This window comes from Cydia pomonella, chromosome 27 (genome assembly GCF_033807575.1).
Source record: "Cydia pomonella isolate Wapato2018A chromosome 27, ilCydPomo1, whole genome shotgun sequence".
Lineage (NCBI taxonomy): Eukaryota > Metazoa > Arthropoda > Insecta > Lepidoptera > Tortricidae > Cydia > Cydia pomonella.
The window spans coordinates 1489571-1504662 of NC_084729.1; the positions used below are offsets into that span (position 1 = coordinate 1489571).

At 39.5% G+C, this 15092-nt stretch overlaps 1 protein-coding gene across 1 annotated transcript in view; it reads right to left on the reverse strand.

Moving 5' to 3' along the window:
- LOC133532628 (catenin alpha) overlaps window positions 1-15092 on the reverse strand; it is a 109506-nt gene that overhangs the window by 2743 nt on the left and 91671 nt on the right. The window contains exons 17-22 of the mRNA XM_061871383.1: window positions 10067-10134; window positions 9010-9191; window positions 8019-8124; window positions 7491-7625; window positions 6256-6372; window positions 1707-1872 (exon numbers count right to left, since the gene is read on the reverse strand). Coding sequence (XP_061727367.1) covers window positions 1708-1872; window positions 6256-6372; window positions 7491-7625; window positions 8019-8124; window positions 9010-9191; window positions 10067-10134 — 773 coding nt within the window. The 3' untranslated portion in view covers window position 1707. The remainder of the gene's footprint in view (window positions 1-1706; window positions 1873-6255; window positions 6373-7490; window positions 7626-8018; window positions 8125-9009; window positions 9192-10066; window positions 10135-15092) is intronic.

Sequence of the window (15092 nt, forward strand, 5' to 3'; positions counted from 1 at the left end):
GTGAAAATGAACAAGCAAAAATACAATTTCCGAGACATATGGTTCTGCCCATATGGTCGCAGTTCTACCTAACACTCCTCCTCGCTTCGCTCGTCGTCGTACCTAACGGCGACCAGCTTTGAAGTTGAAAAGGTAGATTGTTGTATAATTTTATAGTTTGATTGACACCAAGTATAGTTTGACGACCGGTTTGGCCTAGTGGGTAGTGACCCTGCCTACGAAGCTGATGGTCCCGGGTTCAAATCCTGGTAAGGGCATGTATTCGTGTGATGAGCATGGATATTTGTTCCAGAGTCATGGGTGTTTTCTATGTATTTATGTATTTATAAATATTTATATATTATATATATCGTTGTCTAAGTACCCTCAACACAAGCCTTATTGAGCTTACTGTGGGACTTAGTCAATTTGTGTAATAATGTCTTATAATATTTATTTATATCATAGAACACTATGTCACCATTCGTCAAAATTTAGTACTATATTTTAATTATTATACGAAATGTATGTTATAACAAGTAAAATTATTCCTAAGGATTGTTATGAAGAATATTTTTATGATTATAGAGCATTCTGTCATTAAATTAGTATGACTAACAACTTTATATGTTTTGTTTTTATACATAATTTTTATTATGAGTTTCAATAGTAGTTAAATGAAATTATGCTAAAAGTTTGTATTAAAATTGAACGGCACCCACATGTGACATCGCTTTTATATGAAATATAGCGCTGCCGCCAGTTGTCGGTACTGAGCCGGAAATTGTAGTCAAAATTGTATGAGAAATGATAGAAATTTGACGGAAACGGGCTGCTTCTTCTGGCTCCCGCGGGGCACCTTGTCCATTATACAGGCCTGTGGGCCCCGGGAGGACATAGGGACGGGTACTCACCCTAGACGCTCTCGGCGGGCGACTGGAACTCTGCGAGCGCGTGCACGGGGCTGGGCTGCTTCTTCTGGCTCCCGCGGCGCACCTTGTCCATTATACAGGCCTGTGGGCCCCGGGAGGACATAGGGACGGGTACTCACCCTAGACGCTCTCGGCGGGCGACTGGAACTCTGCGAGCGCGTGCACGGGGCTGGGCTGCTTCTTCTGGCTCCCGCGGCGCACCTTGTCCATTATACAGGCCTGTGGGCCCCGGGAGGACATGGGGACGGGTACTCACCCTAGACGCTCTCGGCGGGCGACTGGAACTCTGCGAGCGCGTGCACGGGGCTGGGCTGCTTCTTCTGGCTCCCGCGGCGCACCTTGTCCATTATACAGGCCTGTGGGCCCCGGGAGGACATGGGGACGGGTACTCACCCTAGACGCTCTCGGCGGGCGACTGGAACTCTGCGAGCGCGTGCACGGGGCTGGGCTGCTTCTTCTGGCGCACCTTGTCCATTATACAGGCCTGTGGGCCCCGGGAGGACATGGGGACGGGTACTCACCCTAGACGCTCTCGGCGGGCGACTGGAACTCTGCGAGCGCGTGCACGGGGCTGGGCTGCTTCTTCTGGCTCCCGCGGCGCACCTTGTCCATTATACAGGCCTGTGGGCCCCGGGAGGACATGGGGACGGGTACTCACCCTAGACGCTCTCGGCGGGCGACTGGAACTCTGCGAGCGCGTGCACGGGGCTGGGCTGCTTCTTCTGGCTCCCGCGGCGCACCTTGTCCATTATACAGGCCTGTGGGCCCCGGGAGGACATAGGGACGGGTACTCACCCTAGACGCTCTCGGCGGGCGACTGGAACTCTGCGAGCGCGTGCACGGGGCTGGGCTGCTTCTTCTGGCTCCCGCGGCGCACCTTGGCGCGCACCTCCTCGGGCTTCTCGGGCCGCACCAGCGGCTTCTTCTCGGGCGCCTTCATGCGCCACACCACTATCGGGGACTAGAAGGTTTACGTTTCGATTAGAGGGTTGATTGTGTACTTTATGAAACGTTCAAACGATTTGTACTATGAATCAAACTGGAACGAATACTGGGTTAACTGGAAGAAATCCCTTAAAGGGATAAGTTCGCCTTTGTACTGCTTATCCTGTGCCATATTTATATTTTGTCTTTTGTACAATAAAGAGTTTATACATACATACAAACTTATTGATAGTATAAGAATAAATGCCCCCTAGTTTGATACCGCGCTGTGGCATCCAAAACCCCGATTACTATTTTTTACTGAACAGCGCCATCTAAATTACTTGTCAAACTTTAAGCACACATTTGTCAAACTTTTCACATATAATACAATCAATGATCAAATCTTTGCTATGAATGACTCATATCATTTGTATTATGAGTTATGAGTTAATACAGAATAGTAAATAAAAAAAAAGTGTTTTTAAGTCTAAGAGAAAACAATTGGAAACCGAGAAAACAACGTTTAAAGAAACTAGAAGAATATGTGCGTAATAAAACCTAACTAATATCAACACAATCTTGTATTTACTTAAAATTGTAAACAGATAATACAGATATGTACAAAAAAGATTACCTTCATAATCTGTATTACTTCAATTTCTATGAATTCTATGACAGAAGTTAAACGTGATATAGCTAAAACTTTGTATAAAAAGCGATTGTTGCTATCTCTACGTATAGGTCGCCATCAGAGATATCGAAGCGGCCGAGGTGCTCACAAATATCTGAACACGCCTCTACTGTCACGCCTTAGTGTGCGTGTTCAGATATTTTTGACCAGCTCGACCACTCCGATATATCTGATGGCAACTGTACATACATTATAAGGCATAAGGACAATGGATAAAAACGTGCAATAAGACAAAGTTGAATCATGCAGAACAATTGCATTAAGTAATAAAATAAGAAAATGTTATTTTGTATCTCTTATTAATATTCTCTTTGTATAACGAAAACTAGTGCCAGGCATAGATATAAGTTACGTAAATGGGTCATTCTACTTTTTACTGCAGCTTTTTTGTCCCCAGAAGCCATTACTTGATTTTTATATTTGTAAATTGTGTATTTTTTTAAACTGTATATCAATATGCCTAAAGCACATTTTAATGCCGCACTAAGGACGCCTTGTAACCAAAGTAACAAATATTTATCTATTTTATATATATTTATATATAACAAAGTTGTCATTATGAGTAAAAGGGCAAGGACGGTAAACGGTAATATAGTTGTGTTTGCATACTCCAGGCTATAAAAAAGGGAAGGGTCAAATATTGAGGTCAATTCTGTGCTTATCATGTTTTAGTAGCTATAAGTTAAAACGCATTACGAATATTAAAATTTCAAGATTCTTTGAAATCACAAAATCCTGCAATAAAAAGTAGAGTGACCCAAATGTTCATGCCAAACCAAATTTCATTTCATTTACGCGTGTCGTTTTAAAACGAGAGAGTGAATTTCGATTGTATGAGACCGGCTTTTTGGCGCCGGGTTTAGGTGACTTAAAAATGAATAAACATCAATATGTATATACACGAGTCGAGAGACACAAAACGAACGTGTAAAGCAACTACGACTTACATAGTTCTGTTCCGGAGGCGGGGCAGCGACAATTCATTAGATACTTATGCGTACGCTTATAACTAACAGCTCAAAAGAGTAGAAAACGTTTATTTACATTTAATAAAACCTTTACATTGTATTAATTTAAAGAATAATCCCTTATATAAACCCAAAAGAGAATTTAAAATAGAGGTGAATTGTCAAAGGAAGCTTTGTAGCGACAGTAATTTTACTGACATCTTTCGACACATGGTTAAAACTTTTAGAACACCATTTGACTTTGATCCTTATTATTTCACTGATATGTGTTAAATTAGTTCAATATCAAAAAGTGGCGCCATCTAATAGATCAAAGGCCAAAGGTATGGCGGCATTGTTTCGAGCGATGGCACCCAACCTATAGCCGATGCCCGGTAAGATGGCGCCACTTTTTGATATTTAACATATAGGGTTGTTTCCATCTACAAATCTTGGGGCAGAATTGTATCCCAATAAATTCTTTTGGATTATAAGAACATGTTAAACTACTTTTAGGGGACCTGTAATGACCATATTTTTGTAAATATTGAATTTAAAATATCTTTTGGCACACGTCACGTGACCAAACTGAAGATTCTGATGACGTCACAACTCTCGGATTGACACTGTTGACAGTTAAGCGATAAACAACAAATGACAAATGTCAGTTGACAGTTCGTATCCTCTACGTGTGTATGTAGTTATGTGTCAAACCATAAACTGTGACGTCACACAATTTTCAAAGAGCGTTTTGGGCGCGAAAGCATCTGTCAAAATATATTTTGTTAATTTAACATATTTAAAGCCGTTTTTAGTATAAAAGTTGAATTTTAGGGCAACTTTTAGTTAATATAGAACGTAACACAAGCGTTTCAAAAAATTGGAAACAACCCTAATTTAACAAAGAATAAGGATCAAAGATGGCAGTAAATTTACTGTGGCTACAAAATTTTCTTTGACAATCCACGTCTATTTCTAAATCTCTTTGATAAAGTGCATAAAGCTCAGTAAATTTCTGTTAAATTATCACCATTCCCTAGATAATAACTTACAGATAATTGAAGTGTGCAAAAGGGAAGCCATCATGTATATGAACATTTCATGAGTGCGACATTACTCCGATTTTCGTCGCGTTCTTGATTTTTGGCAGGCAATCTTGTACATTCTAGACATGTGCTTTTAACAAGCATAAATCTCACAATGTCAAACCACGATAAGGAAAAAGTAGCTTTCAGTAACTGAGCTACCGAATTTCACTCGACTCCGGTGAATTTTTATGAATTCCTCGAGTAGATGAATATTATTATTTCGTTTAATTTAAAAATTATTATTTCGCTTGTGAATGCCCTGTGGTTACAAAATGAATTATTTAAAATAAGGTTAAAATATAACCAGTGGTTAAAAGGTCAAAAACTTTCAACGTTTTGTACTCTTTCACCTTACACTTAAAAAACTAATATCTTAAGAGGGAAGTATAGCACATGATCGCCCATACATTTATTTTTTCAAAAAAGCTTAACCTATAAACCTAGAATATATTATGCTGAAGCGATCGACATCAAAATCAAAGTGATTTGTTAAGATCTAGTTAGTGGAAACCGTTTTCTCCAGAAATGGAATTTCATAGAAAAAGTACCGTTACGTAGTAAGCTATTCATCCCTCTTAAGCGGGTTTATTAGAATATATTTTTTTTATAATTTTGCAAAGCTCTTTATTACCATTCTTAAGCGTCCAAAGCATCGGTTATATTTCATTTATATTTTAGCTCGCATTGCGAATACTTGAAGCTTCAATAATTTCAAATTGCCAATATAAATATTTGGTTTATCATGCTTCAATACCATCATAACTTCCTGGACCTCGGACACTTTTTAGATGCTATTTTGATCGATTTTTGACAAGTTTTGGGTCGTTACTCCTACATTTGCACTACAGATAGAATTATAAGACAAATGGCTATCGGTTCTTCAATCTTTTGTCTCCATTCTGGTCTGCCGGATTTTGAAAGAAATGAATAGTTAAAAAAAAAAACATTGTCTAAAAACACTTTTTTCGTTACTCGATTGCTGTGAAGGGTCTTACATATACGACAACTACATATTTGGGTTTGTCTTTGACGTCTCTTAAAACTAGTCAGAGGTTTTAATTTTAACGTAATTAACGTAAAAGTTATTGCCAGAAAACCAGTTTTTGGGCCTAACCTTCGATCTGAATCCCTTAGTTTTCTACTGTTTTTTGTAGCTTATCATACTAACAGCAACGGCTTTAAGCAATATAGTATCCCATATTTACTTCAAAGTTCACTGTCTTCGAGATATTTGGCATCAAAGTTAAACAATTTTAGGCCAAATAACTGGTTTTCTGACCATAACTTTTGTGTTAATTAGATTAAAATTAAAATCTTAGACCAGTTTTTAGAGACGTTAAAGACGAACCCAAATATGTAGATTTTATCGAGTAACGAAATAAGTGTTTTTTTAGACAATGTTTAAAAAAAAAGTGTTCATTTCTTTCAATATCCGGTAGACCAGAATGGAGATAAAAGATTGAAGAATCGATAGCAGTTTATCTTATAATTCTATCTGTAGTGCAAATGTAGGAGTAACGACTCAAAACTTGTCAAAAATAGATGAAAACCGCGGGGAGCCCCTTAAAATGATAGACCAGTCGGACAATTTTTTTTACTTTCTATCGGGTCAGCTTAGCATGAGTTACGTTGTCGCTAAAGGGTCACGTGTTCTTTGATATGGGTTATGTTTTAAAATGGTTTCTACTTACTGCAATAGTCCCCTGTCGTGTGTACTTGGTGGATGCCACGTAGGACGCCTTCACCGTGAGCACCACGGCGTTCATAAGGTTTTTGGCCGCTTGGATGAGCGACGTCGCGCTGTCGAGCTGTGGGACGACAGAAAGAGTTAGTTTTTATATTAAGTTTATCTTTTTAATACCAAGCCAAGGAAATAAACGAAATCTATAATAGGTTAAAGTAGGCTCACTTATTTTTAATTGTATATACAACGAAAATGAATAACGCAACCATCATTTTTGTTTAGAAACATTGGAAACCCGCCCTGTACACTCTTGGCAACGGTCCGTCGTAAGAGAGCTGCGAGCGGTCGGGTTGAGCTGGAGCGTGGCCAGAAGGCGAGCTGAAGATAGGAAGGCGTGGCGCGAGCTTGTGAAGGCCCTTTGCACCTCTGGGGTGCCTTAACAACAATAAAAACAAAATATACCACAGAAATAAAAAAAATAACAGAAATATATTTTCAGAGTCATCGAGAGAAACCAGCGCGGTGACCAAATCTTAGGTCGCATGTTTCTACCCTGTTTGTTACCAATAGAATCGGTTGTAATCCACATCTCTTCTCCGCTTCGCCGGATTACAACCAATCCTATTGGTTGATCGCACTTATCATATTCGCTCATCTCCGTCCAACATGGACTCAATCATAATATGTTCCATAAAATGGCATGTTCCATAAAGCAGAGATTGGTTGACTCACCCCTCTGACGATGAGCTCTCCAATGTTCTACACGTCGGCGTTCACTTTGCTGGTGATCTGTATCTGGTGGCAGTACAGGGCGATGCGCTGGAGGTATGCAAGCAAGTCCTGCTTGGCCGACGATTCTGGGCACTGAAATTATACACCCTTCACGGTCGAGACACTCACCCCGCTGACAATAAGCTCTCCGGAGATGTTCTGCACGTCGGCCTTCACTTTGCTGGTGATCTGTATCTGGTGGCAGTACAGGGCGATGCGCTGGAGGTATGCAAGCAAGTCCTGCTTGGTCGACGATTCTGGGCACTGAAATTATACACCCTTCACGGTCGAGACACTCACCCCGCTGACAATAAGCTCTCCGGAGATGTTCTGCACGTCGGCCTTCACTTTGCTGGTGATCTGTATCTGGTGGCAGTACAGGGCGATGCGCTGGAGGTATGCAAGCAAGTCCTGCTTGGTCGACGATTCTGGGCACTGAAATTATACACCCTTCACGGTCGAGATACTCACCCCGCTGACAATGAGCTCTCCAGAGATGTTCTGCACGTCGGCCTTCACTTTGCTGGTGATCTGTATCTGGTGGCAGTACAGGGCGATGCGCTGGAGGTATGCAAGCAAGTCCTGCTTGGTCGACGATTCTGGACACTGTTATTAAAAGCAAAAACATTAGAAATGCTATAGACCGCGTGCAAGGCGCAAACTTCGTCAGTCATCGCATCCCGGGCGATATGCAATGAACCTGCGTGGACGTCAGCTGCCGCTCTGTTGGTGAGTTAAGAAACGGTAGTCACGTAAAAAAATAGTCATCTCCTGCCGATTGAAACATTTTTAAATTATTGTTTAGAACTTTAAATATTATTGAGAATTTAAAATATCGTCTGCCGGTTGTATCACAATGGAAAGACCGTCAGCTGGTGCCATAAATATGTAAAAAAATCCCACCTTATCCCATTAAAATAGGACTATTTCATTTCTATTTATAAATCACAAAGTATGCGTACAAAACACGAGAGTTTAAAGTGTTAAGTGTATAGGTACCTGTTCAGCGATCTCCCTTGTGAGTTTATCTAGCTTGGTACCGGCTTCGGAGATCTTCTTGGCGGCGTTGATGACGTCCATAGTGGTCTTGAGAGGTCCGCGGCCCCTGTAACAAACATGTCAGATTTAGCTTAGCCAGTTCCTCAAACTTACTAGTAAACAATTCAAATTAATTCTGTCCGAAAGTGGAAATCGGGAACAATTGGTGGAATATAGTGGAGTAGGCATACAGGGCAAAACATCCCCGAGGTCCTTAGGTCAGGATTCCTTGAGGAGTAGGGTTGGCTGGACTAGCCTACTCCCCAACCGCGTTACACAATAGTTGCGGAAACCGACAAGTGCTACAATACAATACGAGATTACAAATCGTTTTCTCACTGTGGATCGGCTCCACCTTGCTGCAGGATCTTGCATGCGGCGTCCGCCAACATCTTGCAAGGGGTATTTTCCAAATACTTTTTCTAGGTACACAGGCATTTTCTCTATTATATCCAGTGTTTTTAGGGTATTTCTTAAATATTTACCCTATTATTTAGCAACACCTTCACTTGGTGAAATCAGTCGTTTCCAGTATCATCATTCACATGTGATTGTACTTGTATTAGTTCTGAATTTATTATACTCTATATCTTTAGGTATTTAAAAAAAGTAAACAAACAATTTGTACATTTTCGGGTAGATATAACATTTATTGGCTAACCAACCAAATACAAAACCGCCTGGATCTGTCACTGACCTGACTTTAACCTACATTATTTGATCATGTATTGCTTTCATCTACCCTCAACTGGCTTAAGCAGCCATTTGAGGGTAGATTTTGTTTAAATACCTAAAGGTACAGAGTATAGTTTTTGCCTTGTACTTAGCAAGTATTTTCCCTAGTATTTTACGAGTATTTTCCTAGAATTTTCCGAGTCTTTTCCCTAGTATTTTACAAGTATTTCGGCTAGTATTTTATAAGTATTTTTCCAAGTATCAGCAACACCCTCACCTGGTGAAGTCCGTCATCTCGAGCATGATCATGCACATGTGCTTGGCGAGCGTGATGATGTCGTTGCCTGCGTCGTCCCACTTGCCGACCTCGTTGTCGAAGGTCATCTTCTCGCGGCGGAACAGCTCCACCTGCTGCAGGATCTTGCGTTTGTCTTCTTCTGTCATCTTGCGCATGGCTTCCTGTAAGACCATGTTATTGATTAACGTTTCATGTGTGGTGGTTAAGAATAGCCTCGGTTGAGTTGTATATAGCAGAAAAACACGTTCTCGAAAAAATGCAGTGAATGCAGCAGACGCTGATTGGATCCCAAGATCCCAACCATGGACACTGGAGGCCTTCGTTACATTTTGCTTCCAACTGGGAACGTTGCCTTTTCAGGTAAGATGATAGATAAACTATTTATTCGCTTGTACACACATATAACCAAAAAATAACAGAAACAATAGCAAAAAAAAAAAAAAAGAAAACATAAAGCAAAAGGTAGATAGACAGGTTTTCTGTGTGCGTTGCAGCAAAACAAAAGGGTTCTGGCTCAGTAATACGCTCCACTCTTTCGGGTGAAGCACTGATAATTCTGCTAGAACCTAGATCACGAACAGATTATCGGTGTACGAAAAAATATATACATAAATAATTTATTAAATAATAAGTATAGATTATGTAAGTGTGGTGCGTATTTTGTTTATTTAAAAGGTATATTTTAAAATGATACTTAATTGATTGATTTGTTTTAAGGCATCTTAATGGCGGAGGGATATTATTCCAGCACTTGGTTGCGAGATAGCGGAAGCAGCCCGTAAAAGCGACGGTTTTGTGTGGGTGTGTTTCTAAAAGACAACGCCTGGTGGATATAGTACCATGTCGTTTGTGGAACGAGGAAATATGTATTTTTGAGTATAAATATTCCGGTTTTTTGGAGAGGTGAATAGACATATTTTAGGTAAGCAGGCAGACCGCATGGCCACTTACCATCAGATGCGATTGTGGTCAAATGTTTACCATTATCATATAAAATGATATCTATTTCAGCTAATTAGACTGTCATGACACTTACCCTGGCGTTCGTGATGCCGCTGATGTCAGGGTACTCGTCCACACCATGTTCGCCGGTGTGTGCGCTCGCTGTAAATTAAACACATTTTAACTGTACACTCGTCGACAGTAAGTAGGTGTAGACCAAACCAACCAGCACTCTATACTATACCAAGGAACCTTATATTATACTAAGGTACCTGCGCCTAAGAAGGCCCGTTTCTTAAGCTTGCCTGCTTTCGAAATTTAATACTTTCAAATTTTATATATAGTAGCTGCAATACGGCAAATATAAAAAATACGGCCACATTTCAAAATTTAGGGTTTTTTAGATTAGACCTTTTTTATATATAGCCTATTTTGTGTCCCACTGCTAGGCAAAGGCCCCCCCTCTTTTGATTAGACCTTAATAAAAATTTAAAATAATTGAGATGTAGCCGAATCCATACAACTGCAGGTAGGTTTAGGTTTAAAGAACTTTATTCTCATAAAGAATTATATAATTCACTTACATGAGAAAATTCACATGTTAAAACTAAGTCTAAGCATACAGTGTACACAAAAACATGTTATTAAATTCATAGTGGGTAGAAATGCATTACAAGATACTTATTACTAAACGCTCGGAACATATCTTTACGTTAGGTCAGGTACATATTAAAAATAAGAAAGATAAAATAAATAATAAAACGATAGGCCTCCTTAAGCGCAGGTAGACTGTACGTGGGCCTCAGATATTGGATGCCAAGGTATTTCATATCTATCTTTGAAATACCGCGTAAGAGCGTTTGTACGTTGTTTCTCTGGTCCAAACCCACCGATTTAGAGTCAGACCAAGCTATTTCTGCACGTGTCACTGCAAAATCTGTGCCAAGTTAGCTTGATTCGTCTCTTGTATTTAAACGGTTAATCTAATGTAATGTAAGCTCTTCAGCCCAAAAGTATGGAAACAAGGTTATGACATTAAAAAACTGTAATTCTCATGCGATGGATTTTTATACTACTCATTCATCACCTTCCTCGCGATGTCCCGGCAATTTGCCACGGCTCATGGGAGCCTGGGGTCCGCTTGACAACTTAACCCAAGAATTGGCGTAGGCAATTTTTACGAAAGCGACTGTCATCTGACCTTCCAACCCAGAGGGTAAACTATGCCTTATCGGGATTAGTCCGGTTTCCTCGCGATGTTTTCCTTCACCGTAAAGCGACTCATGGTAAATATCAAATGATATTTCGTACATAAGTTCCGAAAAACTCATTGGTACTAGCCGGGGTTTGAACCCGCGACCTCTTACCGCTAGGCCACCAGCGCTTCACTTCTTATTGACAATTATAAAACAAAAAGTAATGATAATAGAACATTTTGAAAGTAAATATCTTAAGTTCTGGTTACGATAATTGCCAGTAGACCATTTTGTAAAGAATTTAAAAGGGCGATATGAACTGTTCGAATTTGTATATTTTACATCAATATACATATGCTTTATTCTTTTCTTTCCATCCTGTTACCATTTTCTTCCACTGACTCCGGTCCTGGGCAGCTTGGAACCTCCCACCCCATCCCCAATAAACTCAACTCTTGCTCCACGGAATAGCGCCAAGTAAATTTAGGGCGACCATGTTTCCGTTTTCCGGGCATCCTTCAGGTCAGCGCCAGTTGGGATTGAATATACATATTGTTAGATATGTATGCATGTGTGAGTGCGCGCCTCTGTGTTTGTAACCTGTTCTGGATTGCATTATAATAAATCAGTGTTAAACTAGCTCGCTTGTTTGATGGTCGTGCGCAGATCTAACACATATTATGGTATTTGAATACTTAAGGCGTATTTTTAATCTTTTGGGGTTGCCTAACGTAAGTTTTTGGTTAAAACAACGTTATTTCCATACTTTTAGCCTGGCATGTATGTACAGACTACTGATCAATGATGAAAATGGCATTAGTTAAATGAGAACGTCACAACCAACAATGAACAAGTTAACACCAAACGGACAATCACCCCATGCTAATACCTTCTCACTGGTTTTGAGTAGTTATAGACACGGTGTCTTTGCTGCTGAGTCTGTTGCGGCCAAGTTGGTACCTAACTAAAATTCCAGTTGCATACACTGTTGGGTCACCAGGTCTCGTCTCTGACCATGACGTCTACCTTTCGGCTAGCAGAGCATTGTGAAGAAATCATTTATTGTTTACTTATTGGATATTTAACCATTTGAATCTTGTCTAAATGCACGAAGGTCAATATGCTTCTGCATGGATTATTTATATTTTAATACTTATATACTTGTTTTGACATTTAATTATTTCTAGATATTAATGTAAATTATAATTTATAATTTTAAGTCCTAATTTTTCACACTAGCAGGGTATCATGTACCTACTTGACTATATTTAAGACCAAAATGTACAAATGAACATGATTCAATGGAATAAATGATATGATATAGGGCTGTAGCCGTCAGTTGACGACTTTGGCGAAAAGGTGAAGAGGAAAGGGGACGGCCAGTTCTCCATTCAAACTTAATCCCCGTTTTCCTCTCTGAATATTGACATTATGGAAAATATTTTTACATAATTTGATGTAAATTAACCATTGCTATGCCCCCACGTTTGACTTTTTTACGTTTTTTTTTTATTAATTTAAAAGTTAGGAGCGAAAAACATATTTAATACAAACTTTTAAATGCTCTTAACTCCTATAATAATAAAAAATTCGAAAAAACCAAGGTAGAGGCATAGCTGTTGTTGATATACAACAAATTGTGCCAATAATGTTATTTTTTTATGGTAGAGGCAAACGAGCAGACGGATCACTTGATGGTAAGCGATTACCGCCGCCCATGGACACCTGCAACACCAGAGGGGTTGTAAGTGCGTTGCCAGCCTTTAAGATGGGAAGCTCTTTAATATCCGCAGAATAAAATGAGGATTATGTTTTTCGAAAAGGTGATTTCACGCGCGTCCTCCACGTTCGTCCAAAGGGCAAGTTAAGCATCAGTACTTACATCGGCTCCTGGTCTCCATGGTCATATCTTCGACCGGCTCAAACTCGGTGTCCGTGTCAAGGTCGTCGCTCGTCTAGAACATGCGTTACATGGACAACGACACAAGCATGCGATGATGTTAACAGGACGTTTCACACTTTACTTGTTTTTTTTTTTTTATTATTGGACATTATTATACAAATTGACTGAGTACCACAGCAAGCTCAATAAGGCTAGACAACGATATATATAATATATAAATATTTATAAATACATAGAAAACACCCATGACCCAGGAACAAATATCCATGCTCATCACACGAATAAATGCCCTTACCAGGATTTGAACCCGGGACCATCAGCTTCGTAGGCAGGGTCACTACCCACTAGGCCAAACCGGTCGTCTAAGGAATGGACTTAAACTGGAGTAAAAAATATGATTAGTTGTTTTAAACAGCATTAATAGTGATCGGGGTTATGGTTGCCACTCGGAGTGAAGGAACTGCTAATTTAATATTGTATATTTTATTAATATGTTATGCACATTAGAATAGTACATTACGATACAAGTGCGAAAAATAAGAAAATTCGAAACGAGTGGCGATAAATTAAAACACGACCGAAGGGAGTGTTTTAAATCGACACGAGTTGCGAATTACCTATTCGCACATGTATCGTACAACGTTTTACAGTACATATGGCCCTTTAAATGTTCGACACAGTAACGTAATATGCTACTTCTCGCACTAGTGCTATAAAGTAGCCCCATATGTACTGTAAAGATTTTTTCGAGCAGTTTAAAAAGTATCGCGGGCTTTTTAACTTGATATACCGCGGTGTAGCGTCTAAAACCCCGATCACTGACCTTAAACCAAGGGGCAACGAGTGACAAAAAAAGCTGATTCACCCATAGTTTTTAACTATAAAAGAGCATTGAAAACCCTGAAAACGGGACAGTTTTTATTGAAATTTCCACACATAGTGAACCGTTTCGGATGCTCATACGTGTAGTTTGTTTTAACGGTGTAAAGTTTGTAGCATATTTAAATATAAGTATGAATTAACGAATGTAACGAAAAGTATTAAAATTTACATTACAGTACATATGGGGCTACTTTATAGCACTAGTGCGAGAAGTAGCATATTACGTTACTGTGTCGAACATTTAAAGGGCCATATGTACTGTAAAACGTTGTACGATACATGTGCGAATAGGTAATTCGCAACTCGTGTCGATTTAAAACACTCCCTTCGGTCGTGTTTTAATTTATCGCCACTCGTTTCGAATTTCCTATTTTTCGCACTTGTATCGTAATGTACTATTAAGGTCGTAAGAAAGAGCTGTTCGTTTATTTGTTATGATGATTTATTTATATTTTATGATTAAGTTACTTAATCAATATTACTAGAGTTAGACCAAAAGAAGTCTGCAAGGATTCTGATAGCACACGCAGTGCGAGTGTTATTTTGCCAAACCGGTCGTCATTATTACTAACAGCAACACTCACAAACCTTACCAACGCTATAAAATCCAACTTACGCTCTCATTTTAAAACGACATTCTAAAATAACCTGAAATTTGACATGAACATTCAAGTAACATGTTTGGTGTAGTAGACGAAAAATAAAGTGAGCCGATGAATGCTATCTCTAATGGCTCTTTCATAATAATAAATAAATAAAATAATAAATAAATATTATAGGACATTATTACACAAATTGACTAAGTCCCACAGTAAGCTCAATAAGGCTTGTGTTGAGGGTACTTAGACAACGATATATATAATATATAAATATTTATAAATACATAAATACATAGAAAACACCCATGACTCAGGAACAAATATCCATGCTCATCACACGAATAAATGCCCTTACCAGGATTTGAACCCGGGACCATCAGCTTCATAGGCAGGGTCACTACCCACTAGGCCAGACCGGACGTCGAAATAATAGGGCAATAAAACAACTCCCGGTATTGCTTACGTACCTACTTGCACTAGACAATCTTGATCCCGCTTTTCTACATTTTGATTTCTATGTGTCCACGCATGTAGGGGTGG